The sequence below is a fragment of the Trachurus trachurus genome (assembly GCF_905171665.1).
Source record: "Trachurus trachurus genome assembly, chromosome: 13".
Classification (NCBI taxonomy): Eukaryota; Metazoa; Chordata; class Actinopteri; order Carangiformes; family Carangidae; genus Trachurus; species Trachurus trachurus.
Window position 1 is genome coordinate 22,532,399 of NC_139892.1, and position 22,158 is coordinate 22,554,556.

At 40.7% G+C, this 22,158-nt stretch overlaps 3 protein-coding genes across 3 annotated transcripts in view; all 3 read right to left on the minus strand.

Annotated features, from left to right (window-relative positions):
- Positions 1-3,650, minus strand: part of LOC310995403 (exocyst complex component 3-like protein 2) — a 44,312-nt gene extending 40,662 nt beyond the window's left edge. Inside the window, exon 1 of the mRNA XM_083984454.1 lies at positions 3,252-3,650. Coding sequence (XP_083840580.1) covers positions 3,252-3,310 — 59 coding nt within the window. The 5' untranslated portion in view covers positions 3,311-3,650. The remainder of the gene's footprint in view (positions 1-3,251) is intronic.
- A 1,623-nt stretch (positions 3,651-5,273) lies between these two features.
- On the minus strand, positions 5,274-12,670 carry LOC310996479 (claudin-1-like). Its single transcript, XM_083985888.1, has 6 exons — positions 12,514-12,670; positions 10,899-11,154; positions 10,084-10,248; positions 6,768-6,846; positions 6,532-6,645; positions 5,274-6,048 (listed from the first exon to the last, which is right to left on the minus strand). The coding sequence occupies exons 2-6, from the start codon at positions 11,113-11,115 to the stop codon at positions 5,952-5,954; spliced, it is 672 nt and encodes a 223-aa protein (XP_083842014.1). The 5' UTR covers positions 11,116-11,154; positions 12,514-12,670; the 3' UTR covers positions 5,274-5,951.
- Positions 12,671-14,887: 2,217 nt separating this feature from the next.
- parlb (presenilin associated, rhomboid-like b) lies at positions 14,888-21,242 on the minus strand. Its single transcript, XM_083984512.1, has 10 exons — positions 21,149-21,242; positions 20,073-20,292; positions 19,852-19,992; positions 18,896-18,944; positions 18,724-18,819; positions 18,459-18,608; positions 18,303-18,373; positions 17,672-17,773; positions 17,491-17,588; positions 14,888-15,875 (listed from the first exon to the last, which is right to left on the minus strand). Exons 1-10 carry the CDS (start codon positions 21,223-21,225, stop codon positions 15,752-15,754), a joined length of 1,128 nt encoding a protein of 375 aa, XP_083840638.1. The 5' UTR covers positions 21,226-21,242; the 3' UTR covers positions 14,888-15,751.
- Positions 21,243-22,158: the final 916 nt, after the last annotated feature.

The window sequence follows — 22,158 nt, forward strand, 5'->3', positions numbered from 1 at the left end:
CGTTACCCAGGCCATGAAGAAAGCTGTGAAGGCTCAGCTGGCCAGGTACAAAGCAGAAGGGCATGACATCAATCAGTGAGCCCATAGGGCTGGATCAGTAATATGGATATCGTCAAAAGACCAGAAAAACTGCGCATATCTTGACGGCTGCACCATCTCAACTAGGTGCCTACATCATGCCCAGACTGGAGGATGTGCTCTACAAGCTGCCCAAAGCCGAAGTGTTCACAATGGTTGGTGCTTTTTTGCAGCGCAAGCTGGATGAAGCCAGTGGACTCCTGACCACCTTTTGGACCCCCTGGAGCCAGAAGAGATGGTTGAGGGCTCCATTTGATGTGTCAGTGGCAGTCTATAGCAGACGATGTTCTTGTTGTAGGCTGTGGCAACAGTGAGGACGAGGCAGTCAAAGACCATGATGCTAAGCTGATTAAGTCAAACTGTGGCTCAGTGTCAAGAAAATTAAGTTTAAAGTAGCCAAGTTGTGTTTCCATGGCCACATATTATATTAGTCTCAAAGTTTGCCCAGAGAATATTGGAGTTGTTTTGGACATGCCAACCCAATTTGACGTCACGGGTGTGCAAAGACTTATCAGTTTCGTCACTTACCTGGCTAAGTTTCTTCTGCAGCTATTTGAAGTATGCAAGCCTCTGCCAAGGACACAGTGTGGCACTGGCTGCCAAAGCATGAGGCAGCTGTCAGGGAGATAAAACGGCTGGTGACAATGACGGCAGTGCTGCGACACTATGATTTGTCAAAACCCATCACAGTGCAGAGCGATTCCAGCCAGCATGGCTTGGGCTGCTGTCTGATGCAGGCGGGACAGCCGATTGCCTTTGCTTCAAGGACACTCACACCTACGGAGCAAAACTATGCGCAGATAGAGAAGGAATGCCTCAGCACAGTGTTTGGAAGGCAAACACTGTGCTGAGGTTTCCATCATTATCTGTATGGACGAGACGAGGGCGGTTGTTCTCAGCAGACACCCAGGTGCTATGCATGTGAAGCATACAGTCTGCAGTATGGTGGACGAGCAGCTGGTAATTGATCACATAAATATCACAGAGTACCTCAATGTAACTGCTACGGACGCAGCAACACACAGACGATGACAGTCAGCTGCAAGCTGTGAAGGTTACTATCTTGAGAGGTTGGCGAGCTGTCAGGGATGAAATTGGGCGGGCTGTCAGAGACTAATGGCGTGTTAAAGAAGAGTTAAGTGTGCAAAATGGAGTGTTGTTTAGAGTACAGAGAGTGGTGATCCCCAAGTCACTACATGCTGAAATGCTTACCAGATTACACTGCAGTCACATCGGGGCCGAGGCCTCATAGACAAGCATGGGAGACCATATACTGGCCTGGAATGTGGGATGCAGGGTGCACAACATGCAACGAGTATGCCGAGCAGCAAAAAGAGACAATCACAGAGCCATGAACTACCCACACGCCCCTGGCAGATCGGGAGCCAAGATTTGTTTCAACACAGTGCATGGCCTAAAGAGAAGATCTGATGTTGGTTGATCATCACTACTCAGATTTCTGAGACAACAATAAAACAAGGCAAGACTCAATTTGCGCTGTGTTGGCAACCGGACAGGGTCATGTCAGACAACTGGCCCCAGTTTGCCCATGCTCAGTCCTGCCATTTTTCTGTGGCAGCAGTCAAAAATAATCAAATAATCTATCCAACTATCTATCCATCTTCATAAAAAATGGACAGCAGTCCCGCCCAGCTTGATCAGCTCCACCGGTGAAAGTGGACAGTAATCAGGAGAAATCTGAAAGCAGGAGACATCATCATAGTTGATTACAGTTGCACCAAGGAGTTCCTGGTTGATGGGAAAAGTTAAAAGGACAGTTTTTGACTCAAAGGGACTTGTCAGACATGCTTTTGTGAGAATTAAATCTAGTATTTTGGAAAGGCCAATTATGTCTGTTGCTTGAAATGGATGAGCAGGTTCATATACTGTGTGATGTGTTTAAAGCATGGGATCCAAACTGCATACCAAACTTCAGTAAATGTTGAGTTAAGATAAATATGTATTTAGCAATTGAGACAACTTTTACCATGGCAACTGTATGCTTTGTCACACACACACACACACACACACACACACACACACACACACACACACACACACACACACACACACACACACACACACACACACACACACACACACACACACACACACACAACAACAACAACAACATTAAAATGCATAATCACATTTATTTTTGTTTCATGTAAGAACTCATTGGAAACACTGACATCTGGGCCAGTATTCTATTCAGAAAGCATTTTACAGCTGATGTCAGCGCAAAAACTCAAGAACTGAACTGAAACTGTAGTCATTCAGCATGATGGATGGTTTCCAGAACATGGTGACATGGAGCGACAGCAGCTCTTTGTGATCTGCTCTCAGTGAGTCAGGAGTCCTCTCCACGAACTTCTCCTACACTTAGCTGCTTCTTTTTGGTGCTGAGTGGTTTTGTCAATGACTCTCAGTCAGAGAAATGAGTCCTAAAGTTAAGACTGACACGCTCTAAATCAATAAGTCAAGAGCTGCTTTAGCTTGAAGCTGCTTTGGGAATACAAAAGTGGTTTTCAACAGCAGCACAGACAGACAGACGTCGCACAGTTCCAGACTTTAAGAAATAATTTTATCCTGAATATAAATGAATGTATACAAATGATTAAGGTTGTTAATGTTATCAAGAGAAAATATGATATTTGAAACACTGCCAAAAAGCACAGTTGGGACTTCAGGACTGTGGACAGCTTTGTGTGTGAGTTCAGCTGCTGAAACTCTGACTGTCTGTTGGGAGGACATTGCTTTGACATGAACTCCTTTTACATTCTTTCTCAGCCTCAAACTAAGTGGAGCATTGTGAGACCTGCTTCTTGTGGAGGCCAGCAGACAATAAAGAAGTTATTTGGATTTATTATTATTACCTGGGCTGTTTGTACAACTGGCACACTTTCTATTATAAAAAGTATACTGGAGAAGAGAGAGTGGGAGAGGAAAAGATACTGATGTGAGAGGGACAGGTGCACACAGGTGACCAAATACAGGATAAAAATAAGGCTGGGGTTATTGCCGACAGTGTAACTCACTGAATCCATGGAAACATTTTACTTCCTCTCTCTAGATCTTTTCATGTGAAGACTTTAAAGGTTTAATGTGACACTAGAGACAGACACAGAGAGAGAGACAGAGGGAGAGACAGAGATTGTCAAGGCGGTTCTTACCTTCTTTTGCAGAATGAAAAAATAATCCACGACTTCTCACGACTGTGACATCTCTGCATCCATACAGTATGTGTGTGTGTGTGTGTGTGTGTGCACGTTGGAGTGTCTGTGTGCACGTTAGTGTCTGTGTATGCGTGTGTGCAACAGTGTGTGTGTGTATGTCAGTAAGTCCGGGTCAGCAGCTCTTGTGCTGGTTGTTTAATCTCCACAGTGAGTTCTACTGGGCTCTATTATGATTCACTCAGGCCTGATGTTCCTCTACAGGGTTTTACTGTTCTCAGGTCAGCTCTGCTCTGTTTCTCTGCAGCCCTTTACTCTCCTGCTCTCCTCTGCTCTGACGTTGTGCTCACCAGGTTCTACTGAGTTCTACTGTTCCTCTGTCTGCTGGTGTTGTGTCCACTTCCACTTGCTCCTTGTTGAGCTCTCTGGGAGCTCTGGGAGCTGTTTCCTGTTTGTTTTATTTTCTAGCTGGAGCGGGAAATGGTCATCTTTTCCTCTTCCTCCGACCACCTCCCCTTTCAGCCCCCAGCCCCCAGCCACACACAAAACGCACACACACACACACACACACACACACACACACACACACACACACACACACACACACACACACACACACACACCACCACCACACCCTTGACTTAATGATTGGTCCAGTTGCCGGAACCACAAACTGTACACACTGATTACGGATGGATTATGACACAACCGGCCCCTGGACACAGACATGTGAAAGCCCCCCACGCCCCCCTCACGGGCCCTAGTCCCCAGACTGAAACAATGACATTGACATGACATTGTTTGTCGTCGTCTTCTGTTGCTCTGTTGTTGTTTCACTGATTTCATCAAGATATTATTAACTTTCCTTCAGAATAGTAATTTTAAACACATGCCCTTGACCACCTATGTGTTTGCTCAGTGGCCCCCAAATAGAGATTTAAGGTGGGCTGCCCTCCATGTTTGTTTTTCACTCAGAAGTTGTTCCTTCAGTAAACTACTGTAGATATAGATCTCAAACTGTTGTTTGTTTCCATATTTCAGTTATATGTCATTTCACACTCCACAAAGCATAGAACATGGCTCATGATTACATGATTACATACTGTGTGTACATTAGTGCTGATTGCTGCTCATTATATTTTATTATGTCAGAGCTGGAAGCATATTCTTTTTAGGACATAGAGGCAACCAAAAACAACATGACAGCAGCTCTGACTGTCACTGGTCCTCCTCTGTCCCCAGGACTTAATGTCTCAGTAACACTTCAACACACTTTCTTTAATTTGGGCACAAATGATTTTTAATTTTGCAGGACAAGGGTCAAAGGTCAACTGTTGTTTGTTTTTTAGCCATATTATGACAACATTTCACACAATTTCTGTGAAGAGTCTGTGAATAGGAGGCAGTTTGGGCTCATTTATTATCTCACCAAGCATAATTTGATTGAAAACATTGAATCACCTTTTTGGGCTCCATACAAATAGCCATATAAATTTAAAACCTTTACTTGTTCCCACGGTAGCTGGATTGATGCCAAACTCAGTGCCAGAAATGAATCTGACATAGACAACTGACTGTTTGATCAGGTTTCTACAAAGCATCATCTTCAGCTTCAATGACAAAATTTCACGCTCTATGATTGGATATTTGTTGCTGCAATGAACCGTGGGAGCTGTAGGTGGCTTGTCTCTTCAGTCTCTATGTCTGTAGTATCTTCAAGAACCAGATATTTTGTGATGCAGCTGTTCATCTTTTTAACAGATGTGCTGTAATGATGATAGATAGTGATCTGGTGCCGTCCAGTGGCACAGAGGTGAACTGCATCAAATATAATTTCAAGATAACCCCAGTGTTCAGTAACAAACATTTAATGTAAATGAATTATTAATTTTAAGAAAATGTGAATATTTATACATGATAATGGGACTAAACAAAAATATATAGTCAAAGACAGATGGACATATAAAAATGTCTTCATAGGAAAAGTTTAGATCAACACTAATAAACAAGATAATGTTCTAATAACTGACCAATATTTTTTTCAACTTTTTATTTTATTTTGACATTAGCAACAAAACAACCCACAACCATATATCCAGCCACCACTTTAGATCAAGAACATAAAGAAATAACACATGAAAAACTAAACATCCAAGTGTGCCAGATGAGGTGAGAGACATAAAGCATTGAGATCATTCAAAGAAATGAAATGACATATTAATACAAAGAAGGTCAGGAATTGTAGAAACCATCCTTCAGAAATGTACTACACACAAAGCATCCTGTGTTCTCATTAGAGCAGAGCTTGCAGTCTGGAGAGGATATTCGTCATCAGACTGAGCTGTTTGTGGCTGAGATTTTTGGAGGTGACATCCAATTTGTCCTTGAGTGTTGACCAGCAGACGTTGTCCACAGAGAAATCAAGTCAGTCAGAGGTTTACAGACAGAATTTAAGAGTAAATATACAGCAAATATATATATTTGATATAAAATAATACAAAATGATTGGGCAAAAAAATCATACTGACATTTCTTTAATTAAAAAAACTCACACTGTTTAAATTTTGTATTTATAAAAAAAAGGATTTGGTCCAAAATTGAGAGGATTCTTTAAACTCAACATGTTGCTGAATTACTATGATGCTTGTGTGTCTGAGTTGTGACAGTAAGTCAGACAGGAAGAAGCAGTGTCAGGGACGGTCACACATAAGCTTTGGTGCTGCTGTTGTCTGAAGCCAGAGTTGCTCTGTAGATGCTGGGTCCCCGACTTGTTGTGGAGTAGTTGTATGAAAACTGGCTGCAGGAGCAAACAGTGCAGAGATGATAGTTAGAAGAAGGTAGAGCAACTCAACAGCACAACAGTTTAGACTTCCACCAAAATATTCATCATATTTGATATCACACTCATTGTCCTCAGTCCGTAAGGCACCTGTCCGTCTGCTCTGATGACCCCACTGGGCTGTGAAAAGTTCTCCCACAGGTCAGTTCTGGTTTGTATCTGACTGAACACCTTTTATTTTTTATATTTTTGGCATGTTTTGCCTTTATTTGATAGTATAGTTGAGAGACAGGAAATGGGGAGGCAGAGAGCGGGCGAATAACATGCAGTAAAGGGCTGCCTGATGTGGGATTTGAGTCTGGGCCGACTGCAGCAAGGACTGTTGCCTCTGCATATGGGGTGTCTGCAATACACCTTTCAGCCAATCAGAATACAGTATTCTGTAAAAATGTCTGTATGATAAAGGTCATCTGTACTTCATGTGTGGTGCTGTGGGTTTACCGTGCAGGACGGACATGGGGGGTCTTCCTGCAGGAGCAGCACAGCATCGATCCTCCCAGTATGGCCAGACAAGAGGCCCCCCAGCCCAGGTACAGACCAGTGCCAAGCTCAAACCTGCAGCACCAGAATACCACGTTATCATCATCATCATCATCATCATCATCATCATCATCATCATCATCATCATCATCATCATCATCACTGACAATGATAGATGTAATATGTGTGTTACTGACCTGACTCCTCCAAGCGGGTCGTAGAAGTCATTGATGACTCTGGCAGCATACCAGGACACAGCTGTCAGAGTGAAGACACCTGAGGAGAAAACAGAACATGAACTGACTACAAAAACAATGAGCGTTATAAACCCTATTTTTAAATCGGGAAGCAAAGCTGAACTTAATAATTACAGACCCATCAGTTTTCTTCCTGTAATCTCCAAAATACTGGAGAAATGGATAGCCACTCAACTAATAGAACACATCAACAGTGGTCTCACACAATTGCATCCGATGCAGTTTGGGTTCCGGACGCACCATTCAACTGAATCTGCCATAACTATGTTTTTAGAAAAAACCAAATGTTTCCTGGACAGGAATAGTTGTGTGGGAGCTGTTTTTTTGGACCTTAAAAGGGCCTTTGACACGGTCAACCACCGGGTACTGCTGGCTAAGCTGTCAAAATTTAATTTTTCTGTCCAGGCCCTAAATTGGTTTGAATCTTATTTGGCCGACAGGAAGCAGTGCGTGGTGGTTGGCGGTGTCAAATCCCCTTACCTGAGCTGTCCAGTGGGGGTCCCCCAGGGCTCGATACTCGGACCTCTTTTATTTTCTTTGTATATTAATGATTTATTTGATGTTTGTAAGGGTGTTAACGCACAGCTGTACGCGGATGACGCGGTTATTTTCACTCCCGCTAAAAACATGACAGAGGCTGCACAGATTCTTACAACAACTTTGTCTCATGTTCAGGGTTGGCTCACTAATTCATGTCTTGCCTTAAATGTTAAGAAAAGTGTATGTATGTATTTTGCTAAACAACCACTCAGGTCAGATCATTCTGGTGTGTTTCTGAAAGGGGAGGAGCTTGCCTTGGTAGGCGAGTTCAGATACCTTGGAGTGATTCTGGACCCTACACTCTCTTTCAGAAAGCACATTAAAAAAGTAATCAATTCTGTTAAATATAATTTGGCAAATTTTAGACAAATAAGAAATGCATTAACTAATAATGCAGCTCTGATGTTTTTACACTGTATGATTTTCTCACACATAGATTACTGTTTTACGAGTTGGTCACTGGCATGTACCACCGCACTTAAACCAATAGACTCTCTTTACAAAAAAGCCCTAAAGACTCTGGACAAAAAACCTTTTTCGTTTCACATCTGCAATGTCCTTAAAAAGTATAATTTTCTAAGTTTTCAAAGTTTTAAAATGTATAGAATGGCCTGCTCTGTGTATAAATGCTTTCATGGTCTGGCTCCACCACCACTGAAAGAGTTCATCAAAAAAAGAACAGTGAGAGGCATGAGCACCAGGGCTTGCGAGAGAGGTGACTGCGAGATTCCCCACAGGCGCACCTCATTTGGGAGGAACGTGCTGTCTGTGGTGGGGGGAGGCATTTGGAACAGTCTTCCCTCCACTATAAGGGAATGTCCCACTTACTCCTCTTTCAAAGGGAATCTTAAGCAGTGGCTTAAGGGCACACAAGAGTGTGACCATTAACTGACTGATTAATTGTTTACTTATGTGCTGTCTGGATGTTGTATTACTGTTATGTCTTGCACATTAATATTTGTCCTGTCCAAGTACCGTGTCTAACATTGTTTTTATTGTTTTGTCTTTCTTGTCTGTGTAGTGCACTTTTATGTATTTCGCTATATGTATTGTATTTATTGTTTTGTTTTTATTCCTTGTGGTGTACTGCTGTATTTTATTTATTTATTAGGGACGTCGGACGCAAATTAGCCGCCTGGCTATAATCCGGCATATTTACAGCAGTATTTCTTTTAGTTATACTAATGTTCATTAATATGCACTGTCCCTATTCAAATAAATGCTATAAAAAAAAAAAGCTTATTTATTTATTTATTTATTTATTTATGGCTTCATCAGAGAATGAGCCAAGTCCAAAGACAGAGACTGAACCTGTAATAGTTACAAAAAAGACCAAGAATAGAAGAAATACTCTTTTATTTAAATTTAGCAGATACAAGATATTTTTTGAATGAAGTTTAAACAAATAAATACATAGCTGATTGACCTTTGTTCCACTGCCAGTCCAATTTCCCTTTCTGTTCGGACTGAGGACACACACAACTGCAAGTAGTGATGCGCTTGTCCCAATATGCACACTCGATCACACTTACACACTTGGGTGTGTCCCATTTCTCCAACGACCGCGCTTGATTTGCACTTTACCCACACTTAAGGTAAGACCGCATCCGAGCGGTATTTGGCCAAGTATAAATCCCACAATGCACCACGGTGAAGTCCGCCGTCACCGGGAGCTACAAGCCACGTTTAGGAAATGCGATTTAATTAATTTCAATAAAATGAAATTAACGTTCTATCTCATAATTATGACTTTTTAATGTCATATTTTATATTCATCATGCTCTGTTCATGTTTTTATTTTATTTTTTTCGTTATTCTTGTTTGTTTTATTTAGGCTACTTACGGAGTTGGGCTTACACATTTATGATTTGAATCTTGCGCATAGAGACACTTTTGGAGTAGATGAGACTGTGATCCAGCAGCACTGTTTATAAACTGTTGCTGTGCTGTGTGTGTGTGTGTCGTAGTTGTGCTACTGTGCGCAATGGCACAGGCTGCACTTGTCAAGTGTGTCCCGATTGCTTTTAAATATCCCCCCACACGCTTGGCCACTTAATACATGCTTGCACACTGTATGCGTTCCGCCGGCAAAACGTCACCAAAGTGCGTGCGTAACCAAGCGCACTGAGCCAAGTGTGGAGAAATGGGACAGGAGCTCAGATCAATCACATCTCATCCACTAGTTGGCGCTACTGTCAGTGTTGGATTTCCATGTGAGATGCTTTGATCTGTGGTTGTGTTTTTTTGAAACTTATTTCAGGGCTGCTGCTCACTCTTTCCTCCAAGAGAGCAGTGTAGTTGTGTTGTTTCTGCGCTGTGCTGTGAATTAAAGCATCCAAGCAGGGAAAGGGGTGAAAACTAATGTGTTCACCTGAGTGTTGTATGTTTTTTGTATGTTGTATCTTGTCTGTTGTTTGCATTAATACTGAGCCAATGAATACACTGCATATGCTGCCAAAACATTTGACCTGGGTCTGAATGTCTGAACCCTTTTCCATTGCTGTCATTTGATAATGTTAACATAAAAGAGGTTTCATAAATGACAAGTATTAGAGTCTGACAGTCCTCTTCCATCAAGCATTTCTGAATGAATGAGAAAATGACCACATGGCAAAAGTCCCAGCACACATGTTACAGGTCTGATGAACTACTGTAATAGGTCTCTATAATAACTGAATTTTGTATTTAAACTCTTTAAAGTCTTGCAGCCACATACCAGACAGGATGAACATGATTCCTCCACTCAGGGCGATCTGGTCTTTGGTGTGCTCTGAGGTTTGGCCAATCTTAGTGCACTTAAGTCCCAGCACAGAGACGATGATGGAGGCCAGACCGATCAGCAGCGACAGGATCATGAGGGCCCTGCAGGCCTGTAGGTAAGCTGGAACAGAGCAGCATTGACAACTCAAAAACATCTTTGTAAGGATTTGCTAAAAAAAAAAAAAAAAAGCTGGTGATTGAACAGAAATACACACTTTTAATGATGGAGAAGACAGAGACCATAATTATAGAATAATATCAGTCATTTTGGGCTGAAATGGCAACATGGCTGCTGAGAAACATTATTTCAATTGCAAAGTTCATAAATATTACTTTCACTTTAACTTGCCTTTCTTTAAGATGCTGCATAGTGTTATAGCCCAGTGAGGATGCAAATGCAACCGTTCACACTGATCTGTGGCCTGCTGGTCACTGAACTGACTGTCTCCATCATCATCTTCATGTTTCTTCATATACAACCATTTATTTATCAGTTACTACCACACATAACTGATGAGAGGAGTCTTTGTTGTAAAGTCATTATTCGACTTCCTTCGCCAGTGATAAGTAGTGGCTATGCATTAATAAATTTAATGAGTAGAAACATTAACTAGATCTAGAACCAAATAGCGAGCCTGCATCAGTGTATGTTATAACATGTTTGTATTTTTCCATTTCACATATAAAAACTAATAATAACAAAATAAGCCATTCATAAATCTTTTTTTAAGGGTTAACTCTGATGCAGCTGTTTGTGTGCTGAGTCCTCACCTGGTAGTCCCAGCACTGTCTTGAACTTGCTGCACTGGACTGATCCCATGGCAGTAGCAGCACAGCTCATCCACAGACCTTCAAACTGCCACTGGCTGGTGGTGAGTGACTCCATCTGACTCTTCATCCTCCACACCTGAGAGGATGTACAGCTGGACTGCAGACACCAGGACACCACCCCCAGAACCAGACCTACAATCTGCAGACCAACTGCCATGCTGCTGTTGCTTTATGTCTCCACTCACACCTGGAACACCTGGAAACACAGCAAGACATCATCAACACCAACCAGCTCAGAGAGAAAACAAATTGCAGGACAGCAGGGGATCTTTATTGATGAGGGGGCAGAGAAACCCCCTGACAGACATGTTGTGAGCTTCTCAAGTAGTTGTGGATAACATGTTTGGAGACATGTGAGAACCACGAGTCCATCAGGCCAATAATTACTTGTGGAGTTCCGCAGGGTTCTATTCTCGGTCCTTTGCATTTCCGCTTGTTCAATGCTGCAATTAGCAAATATCTGCCATGACCTGTATCTTTGTGGACTTTTATATTGACATTACAAGAACAATAATTTCCACACAGAAAAACAATAGTATCCACCATATATCCTGTCTCAAATGGCAAAGCACATGGCTTCTTCATACCCCATTACTTGATAATTGGTTGGGTTTACAAATCCAACCACGAGGCCACCTGTCCACCAGTTTATGGGATGCAGAATCAAACAGGGCTACTTTCTGTGCTGTGTTTTAATTTCAGCATTTCAGTTTGACAACTCTGAGACAAGGCTGTCCCATTGTGAGATAGAAGACTTGCACTCATAGATCCAAGATTTTCAGACAAATTGTAACATGTCCCATCCAAGGTCACGGTAGATTTATTGCTGTTCCATTCAGAGGTCACTGACCAATGATGACACATTCCTAGTAAACATGGAATATATGGCATTGAAATCTGGCCAGCTTGTGATAAAGGAATGGCTTTGTAGAGAATATGAAATTACATACTGGGATACTGTTTTCATATAGTATACTGTGGACATTACATGACATACTGTATAGAAAAGTACAAAGTTATAATTTTAGTTTATCATTAGCCTCTCATTGTCTGATAATGTATTGTCTTCATTATAATATCCAAAAAAGCTTGAATGTTCCTATTTTAAGATGGATTTGTAGTTATAGGCACATAAAAATAAAGATAATAATAAAATCAAAGTAAGTAATTATGTTACAATTATGGATTAATGTTACTTAAACAGATAAAACATTTTGCTGGATTCATAATTCTTATCAGTATTTTTAATGACTTCTAGTCAGATTTGAACACTACAGCTTTAGACCCTTTTCTAACACAGTCAGTTACATTAAACCTTTGGTTGTCACTCTGCCCAAATGACCCCACTCACCTCACGTCCTGATATAAATTGCATGTTTTCATACCAACAAAAATCTGAAATACCTTTCATGACAAGTTCATAACCTTTACTGTTTTAAGAGTGAGGAGTCCCACTTCAGGTTCTAACGTCCATGTTTCATCATCACCAAACAGGTCACTGTGCTGTGATCCGACAGTTTGGTTTTTATTTGGCCTCTCTAACACAGCTTCTTACCGTCGGCTCAGATCAGCAGGTCAATGTGAAGTCTCTGTTGGATTCCAGTCTCTGCTGCTCCTTCTTCTCTCCTGCTGCTTTGTCGGGTTGCTTTCTGTGATGTGTGAACCTGGTCTGGTTCTCTGAGGTCTGTTGGTCTTCAAGGTCAGTGAACTCTGGGATTCCTGAATGTCGATACTGATGTGTGTTCAGTGGCGGTTCAGCTTTTCCCAGAGTTTCACCTCAGGCTTTGTTGTTACGAGCATATGCCACTGAAACTGAATCTCACAAATTATTTTAAACAACCCTGAAAATATCAGAGTATGACCAATAAATCAGCCAAGTAGAGATGGATCTGCTAGTATCATCTTATTGCTCATAAACTAAGTAAAAGAGGACTCACAGAGAACAGATCTCTGATCATGGAAAGCATCAAACGATACACATCAGACTCCAGACAAACATGGCTGAAAACAGAAAATCTTTTGGGGCTAATAAAGAAATATCAGGGATCTGCATGAAGTTTTTGCTTTGCATTTACATCATCGGCCAATATACTGATATTGGAGTCCATCTCCTCAGCTCAGTGCCCTTCACTCAAGGTTACAGGCAACTGTTGCTGGACACTTTAAAAAAAAACTAACAGCTGGAGAAATATTAAGAGCTCATGAAGACATACTCCATTAGAGCTGCAGGGATATCAATTAATGGAGTGGCAGAAAACTAATTTAGAGCTGTTTGACAACTACATCACTATCTTCTGATTCATAGGTTTTGCTAATCAGGTTTAGGATTAATAGGTGACCTGCCCAGTTGAAGAAGGCCTCTTCCAAAGGAAAAGTGGTATAAATAATGAAAAACGTCTTTATATTATTTATGCACCTCGGAGTAAAACTGGAAGATAAATACTGTAGTTAAAATAAGATCAGTATAATATCAGGCCGTCTAAAAGTCACACACAGATCCACAGTGTACAGCGGCCAGTAAACTGTGCCATGAGTGTGTTGTCTAGCGTGCGCTGTTTGTGTGACAGTATGTGAACCTTAAACTGTTGCTGTGTTTATCACCTAATGTCATGTTTGCAGGTCACAATGAAATCATCAAATGTCTAGTGAAAGTTTAAACTTACAGGCAAGATAAAGTAGAAACCCTTCACTTCAATTACCACTCACAAATTTCAAAGCTTGTTTGTCACATTTCTTTCCGATGATGAATATTGCTGTTCTGTTCCTCTGAGCTGTGAAAAAACATCAAAGTTACAGCTGTTTTTTTTTTGTTTTTTTTACCTTGGAGCTTCTCTCAAGGGTTGGCTGTGGGCGGTGCTCAGGTCGAAAATTACACATTTGTGTTTCTTTGTGAGCCAATCTGGATATAGCAACATCTGACTCGAGCCAATGACATTTGCTCAAATTTTTAAATCAATGCCTGCCTGAAAACAGAATCATGAGTTTTCTCCATAACACTGGTTCAGATGAGAGGAGAAGCTACAGCAGCAGCGACATCTCATCTCACTGCAGGATAGTGGATCATGAACGGACTCACTGTTTTTAATTATTACTATTATTATCATCATCATACCTGAATTTCTGCTGGGGGATAAAGTACTGTATCTAACTATTTGATGCAACAAATGTCATCTACCAATTTCTTACATTGTTTTTTTTTATTATTAATTTTTAATGCTATTTATTGTGTGATTAATTTTTCTTATTTCACTTTTGTATCTTCAGTATTTGTGTCACTTTACTGTGTTGTTATTGTAGTTTAAGTGTGTGCATTTGCATTTATCTGTGGTTGTTGCTGCACTACAATTTGCCCCTTGGGGATAAATAAAGACCATCTTAATCAAAAAACATGCATGGAGTGCTGCATGGGTATCAGTTGTCTTTGTCTCTACCTCTGGTGCTCTTCAGTGTGAGGATCGTAGTGGGAACTGAGGCACTCAGAGTATTTAGGTGAGTAGGAAGATCATCTTACTTTACCTGACAAATTCTCTATTGACTCATTTGTCAGGTTGTTGAGCCGCAGATTAACAGGAAAATAAATTAGGCTGTTCTAATCCAACAACCTGAATGCTGTGAGGAAGGTCAGGTAACCAGATTTCAGTCCAGACTGAGTGTTTTTGGGTCAGTTCTGATTTGTGAGCTTCTTAACACTAGTAACCATTTAAATCTATTATCACACAGACTATAGATATAGTCAGTAGATGAGTAGCACAAAGAGTTCAAATCCTGTTCAATACACTGTATTGCAGTGTAAATGGGGAGGAACCAGATCCAGGAGCAGAGAAGGGGCCTGCAGGAGACTGGAGCTCAGGTCCAGCACAGAGACAGATGAGAGCACAAACACCCACAGAGCAGAACATCATCTGAAGTAATGTGTGAATATTCAGATTTATAAACTCAGTTTTCTCCAAACACATTCCTGATTGGACGCAATACTGTTTTTTCTTCCTTCAGGAATATTCAAGAGAACAACATTCAACCCATAACACAATTATACTGAACAGAGCAGCCTCATTATGATGGCAGTGAAGAGTGGAGGCATCAGCATCAGTCGCCATCAGAATCAGCAGCTTTGACTCTTTTACTTTGGTGAAAACCAACAAATATAAATAAGCAGAACTGAAGACGTTTAGAAAAGAAGTGAAACTGTCATAGAGAAGTGACACACTGCAACTCCTCCTCGTTCTCCTCTGGTTTAACCGTAGGGGTTTAACTCATAAAACAACGTGTGCTGGATACGTTCTTTACATGAAAATCAGCTCTACACAATAGATCCATCACTGGCCTATAGAAAACATGCATGTTTCATTAGAGCACTTGTTAATCAACAAAAAAGATGTAAAACGGTGTCTGGATCATTTTGAAACCACTGCTCTGAGCTGAACTCGGTCTCTTTCAGAAGCTGTTTGGACTTGTTGTTTTACAGTCTTAAGATACTGGACCTGGCACTGGTCAAATTAATTTATGATCATTACTGATCCGATGATTTCATCTTTGTCTAAATAATGAATCTGCTTGGTGTCTATATAAAATTATTTGATAAATATGGATATGAATTATAGTTTTAAGTCCATCTGTTACATGACACATCATGACTTCCACATGCTTCCTGTACAGAGCTGAACAGTGCAGGGGTCCTGAGAGGAGCTTGCAGCTTCTGTCTCTTCTCTGCACGTCTGTACATTTTATACATCTTTACATTTATTTATTCTGGATTTCTTTCCCCTCCATCAGTCCCGGTGTGTTTCAGCAGCTCACACGGTGCCACCTCCGTTTCCTCCTCTTCCTGGTCCTCCTCGAGTCCTCAGGTTGTGCCAGAGGTTCACAAAAGGTTCTCGGTTCTTCCAGATCAACTCGTGACCGAACAGGATGTACCAGCTGGAGGGGGAGCGGGGAGCAGGGAGACACTCAGATTACTCACACATGAAAAATGAGAGAAGACATAAGAATATGGGGGTATGGGTTATGGGGATATTACATTAAAAATATGTGATGCTGAAATTGAAAGAGTATCTGATATAAAATTCTTAGGGGTTGTTATTGATCATAAATTAACATGGAAACAACATACTAGATATATAAAAGGAAAGATTGCAAAGTCAATAGCAATCCTGTATAAATCCAGAAATATATTAAATCATAAGGCACTACGTTTAATTTATTGTTCACTTATACTTCCTTATATATCATATTGTGTGGGAGTGTGGGGCTCGACGTATAAGACAACAGTAAATGCTATAGTCCTCCTACAAAAACGAGCCATACGTATTATAAATAAGGTTGGTTACTATGAACATACAAATCCATTGTTTATAAAATCCCATGTTATGAAATTTAATGATTTGGTTTATTATAAAATAATGCAAATAATGTATAAAGCTAAATTAAAGTTACTCCCTGTCTGTGTACAAAGGTTTTTCTCAATACATGAGTCAAAATATAATTTGCGTGATGTTTGTAAATTTGTTGTACAAAAAGCTAGAAAAGAGACTAAAAGGAGATGTATATCTGTTGTGGGAGTTAAACTATGGAATGATGCTAACCTGGATTTACGAATGTGCAGTTCATTTTTGGTTTACAAAAAAAGGGTATGCAGGGCAATTTTTGAAGGCTACAAATGTTAATGTTTATTTGTTTTTGTTGTTTTGTTTTTGTTTTCTCTGATATTTAAAAATGTATTTACCACTGTATATTTAAATACTGGTAACCTTATTGGTTCTGGTCCTTTTCTGGTTTAGTTTTGCTTTTATGTTTGTTTGTTTTCTTGCTTGTTTGTTTGTTTGTTTTTCATATTGTAACAATGTTGGGTAGCTTTATTTTTTTTGTTTTGTTTTTGTTTGTTTTGTTTTTTTTTCTCTGCTATTTAAAAATGTATTTACTACAATATATTTAAATACTGGTAACCTTATTGGTTCCGTTTTTTTGTTGTTTGTTTTTTTCCTCTGGTTTAGTTTAGTTTGTTCATTAGCTTGTTTGTTTGTTAGTTGTTGTTTTATGTTTGTGTTTTATGTTTTATATGGTAAAAATGCTGGGTAGCTTAATTTGGTATGTAGGACAGGCATTAATATAAGCATCATGCTTCTGCCTGTGCCTTTTCAGTCACTATTTTGTCGATAATTTTTTGTGTCGATAATGTTATTGTGTGATGCGACTGAATAAAGAATTTCAATCAAAAATCTAAAATTGAGAGAGTAAATGATAAAGACAGAAGACCATCCACTATGACATGTGAGCTCAGTATAAAGTTAATCTTGTCTCTCTCAGCTCACCATTCAACACTGCAACATGAATTATATTTTCATACTCTCAATTGGTCAATTCTTTCTAATCCATTTTAAACAATCAAACAGAAATAAAAGCCTGTCTGATGTAAACCAGCCCTGAACGAAGGCCTGGCTATAAATATCAAAAGTCTCATAATGATAACATTGCTGATAGTCATGATGGGAAATGACAGTTGATAGGAAACTGCTGAGCAATAAAAGCATCTCACACTCCAAACAGGGCTCCTCCTAAATGGGCAGCGTGATCAAAGAACTTCCATCCCAGCACCAAGCCTGCCGTATCCATGGCGATGATGGCCTTCAGAGCCTGCATGGACATGTACACAGAGGGTCAGATAGTAATGAGAGGGGAGCAGGTGAGTCAGGTGAACCATGTGGGTGGAGTCTTACATTGGAAGCAGTGAAGGTGAACATGGGGAGGAAGATGATGGCCAGTTTCGCTTCGGGCATCTTGGTACAAACGGCAGCCAAGACGGTCATGATGGCTCCAGACTGAAAACACACACACATTACTCAGACTTGACTGTGTGGCTAGATCTGTCTCATCCTGTCTGACTTACATGCAGTAATAACTGTAGTTTCTACAGAGTATGAAACAAACTAAGACCTGAGACCAGCCAGCCTCTGTGTTCTGTCACTTTTACATAAGGCTGTTTATTTACTTACTTGAGACCAAACTGTTTCCACTATCTCACAACAAATAGGAAAAGTCCTGAAAATAAACACAAATCATTGCTTATTTAGCTCCAGTCATCCAGTCATCTCATGGACCCACTGAATTTGGAAATCGGTGCTCTAAACCTATTCTACATGTTTCTTCTACAGAAAGCGCACCTACTTACAAAGCACCTATTTATTCACCAAACCCTTATTTGTACTATTTGATTGTTACTTATCCTAAATTATGTATATCTTGGTCAGATTAATTGGTACGCACCAAACAGACATGGAAGGAGCTACAGGGCATTGTGAAAATGAATAGTTTTATAAGACATTTTAAAGAAAACAGATTGTTGCTTACTGCTCCTAGAGATGGGCCGAATCTTCCTGTGGCCATCTTGCTCGCATAACTAAAAAATGTTGAAACGACACCTGGACACAAAGAGGGTGACATTAGTTAAACTCACAATAGAAACGTCCATGCCTGGAAACCACCCAAAGTTTTAAAGTGACCTACCTGCAGACATGTAGACAGCCAGGAACTGCTCTCTGCCCAGCATGGAAACAGCGCTGGAGGAGAAGCTCCAGAGGACGTACATGTTGGCCGCCATGTGAAAGAGAGAGAAGTGACTGAATGTGGAGAGGATCATCGGAGAGCAGAGAGTCCCTGCAGGTGGACGACAAGCAACAGCTACTCTTCAAAAGCAACCACAGCAATCAAACTGCTGCTTTGACTTTCCAGCAGCACGTGAGTTTAAAATATTAGGAGCAGGCGGACTCACTTGACGCAGGGTTAGAGGTGAAGTATTTGATCATGGTGCGCTGCAGAGATGGTATTCTCCAACAGCAGAACACCATGGCATTAGCAGCAATGATCCCTGGGAAAAAGGGATGGGTGAAATCAGGGAAGTCAGGAATGATGCTGTGTGTGTGTCCTGGTGTCAGTCATCTCACCTGTGACTGTCCTCTGGCCCTCACTCAAGCTGGTCCACCATTGGTTGATCTGAAATACAAACAGCCAATCAGGGTTTAGGCAATAGGTACAGAGAGGTCAAATGGCTCCGCCCCCCTTCGGTCTAACATAGGGGCTTTTCCCATTTCTCCACTTGGCTGAGTGTGCTTGGTTACGCAAGCACTTTGGTGATGTTTTGCTCGAGAAACGTACATTTGCATATAGTGTGCAGGCATGTATTAAGTGGCCAAGCGCAAAATTTAAAGCAATCGGGACATAGACTACTTGACAAGTGAAGCCTGTCATCTGAGAGTCATTGTGCACACTAGCACAACTCCAACACACACAGCACAGCAACAGTTTTAATAAACAGATAAACAGTGCTGCTGGATCACAGTTTCATCTACTCCAAACGTGTCTCTATGCGCAAGATTCAAATCATAAATGTGTAAGCCCAACTCGGTAAGTAAAAAAAAAAAGAAAGAAAAAAGATAAACACATAGGATTAAACAGAGCGTGATGAAAAATATTCACATGAGTTAAGAATGTAAAATATGAGATTAAAAAGTCATAATTTATGAGATAGGAAGTCAAATTCATTTTATTTAACTTTATTCAATGGCATTTCCCAAACGTGGCTTGTAGCCTGTGGCTCCCGGTGACGGCAGACTTCACCAGCTGGTGCATTGTGGGATTTATACTTGGCCAAATACCGCTCCAATGCGGTCTTAACCTAAGTGTGGGTAAAGTGCAAATCAAGCGCGCTGCACTTTTGGTTGTTGGAGAAATGCGACACACTTGCGCAAGTTGTGAAAGTGCCCACGTGTGTAAGTGTGATGGAGTGTGCATATTGGGACAGGCCCATACTGTATGAGATGATGCATCAACGCTAAGAAGTGTGATCTACTCAACTTCATCACACAGCTTTCCTCACTTCTCTCTTGTCATAATTTCTCACCTCTTTGCGGATGTCTCCTCGTTTTTGAGGATGCAGCTTCTCCAGCCAATCAGCTCTGATCTCGTCGAAGAAGCTCTGGACTCGAAACTTGACAGACTCGTACTGCCAAATGGCCGCTGAGCCGAAGGAGCAGCCTGTAAACTGACATGGAGTTAACACCTGGCCGTCACGCCCCTCTGACCTGATGATGTTACTAAAACAAACAGGTGGGCATCACCTACCCCTACGGTGAAGACCAGCGGTCTGATGAGCCGACCGTAGGCGCGGGGGGAGCTGGGTGAAGGCTCCTGGACATGGTGGGGGGTAGAGGTCCGTCGCTGGCTCACAGCCTCAGATAACTCTGAGTGGGAGGATCCCAGTTCCTCCTCCACTTTCTTGGATTCTGGTTTTCTGGAAACTTTCTTGAAGCCACATCTCTGCTGTAAGCTGTGAGGCCACCTCCTGGACAGAGAGAGAACTAACTTCAACCACTGTGACCACCTGAGGACATCTGCACCCACCACACATGGAGAACTGACACCACAGATCATATAGACAAACGAAGAGACTGATTTTTTTTACACACAGTAGAAAAAGGTGAAAGTGTTTACACACTCAGCAATATAGCCTGTAACAATGGCTGTGGCTGTGAAATGGCTTTATATTACCATATTCAACTATATGCTGTGCTACAGTTGTTTCTGCTCACAGTTACACTATTTTGTAAATCCACAGATGTTCTCTGTGGAGGCTATGAAATGTATCGTTTCAAGATGTGGAGCAGGTGCGCGTCCTCTGGTCATTAAATGTAGGCCTATTGTTTGTTTGTGCTTGCTTTTTGTCATTTGTTTATAAACACAAGGAGTTAAACACTATACTTAGTGTGGACTAACTGAACAAGATGCTCCCTGTGTTATTTACCTTGCCAAACTAATAATAGAATGAAAAACACTAACGTTACTGTGTGGGTTTTTACCACTGCAGCTACAATGTCACTGTTTATATTGTTTAAACACACTCACAATGAAAACAAATCCTGAACTGAGACTCTCCACATTATCACTTTGACAGCTATAACTTACCATCACCCATAAACACAGTCTTAAAAATAATTGATGCGATTACAAAGGAAGTCGGGTAGAAACTGACAGAGAGGGAAACACTCAGAAACAAACAAACTCTGCGCTGCTAATTGCCCTGGTAATGTTAGCCCGCTAGTTAAACACACTGTCTTTGACGCTATCGGAGCAAACTGCGGGGAACCGAGTCTGGTCACGACGCCTGGACAGGCTGCTTCTTCCCGGCAGGGCTCACTCACCTGCCGCCGTTCACGGAGCTCCGTAAAACGTCTTCTCCGGTCAGTCTGAGCAGCGTAGCACAGCTCCTCCACGCCATGTTGGAGCCCGGTAACCCCGACCTTTCTCTACCCGCAGCAGGACGTTCATGTCCGGGTCAACGCCGCTCAGCTCCGGCCGGGGGGCAGGCGACACCTGGAGGACAGACACCGAAACTGCACAACTCCTGTAATTAAATAAAAGTCTGCATTAATGTTAAAAACACATACTAAAACTTCCGTCTAGGACTTTCGCAGTAAAATGTATTAAATCTACTCTTATTGTTATTAGAAAATTATTACTATTATTAGTTTTATATTAATATACGAGTTAAACATAGACCACTATGTTTCAATCTCTTATTATACAATAATAATAATAATAATAATAATAATAATAATAATAATAATAATAATAATAATAATAATAATAATAATAATAATACACATAGATATTGATCTATGATGTATACACATACGCATCTTAATTATGCTTTGTCTGTTCTTTGTTCAGTCAGTTTTCTTTTCTTTCATTTTTACCTAGCTTGGGTTATAAATATTCTGTAGTATTTGTATTCTTGTATCATTTTAATAACACGTTAAATTTAAACTTGATTCTTTAATGCCTTGGGACTTACGTGGAAATAACAATGGAGGAATAACGTGAAAATAAATAAACTTTGTATTTTAGAAGTTAGAAATAAATAAAAAAGGAAAAGAAAGAAAAAATCTAAATTTTCTGGTTTTAGTTCAGTTTTCATGACAAGGGGAATAAAAATAAAACACTCTCTGTAAATTGTCTGGTGTGTAAATTGTGCTACACAAATAATTGCCTTGCCTTACTATCATATAATGTTTTCCTTTCCAGGAAACATTTTGAGAGATTGTTTTGAAATAAACTGGAATTTAGTTTGAAGCCTTAGAATAAAGCAGTATGATTGGTTGAACAAAACAATTTATTTAACTCAGTGGCAGCAACCCTCCCACACCCCGCA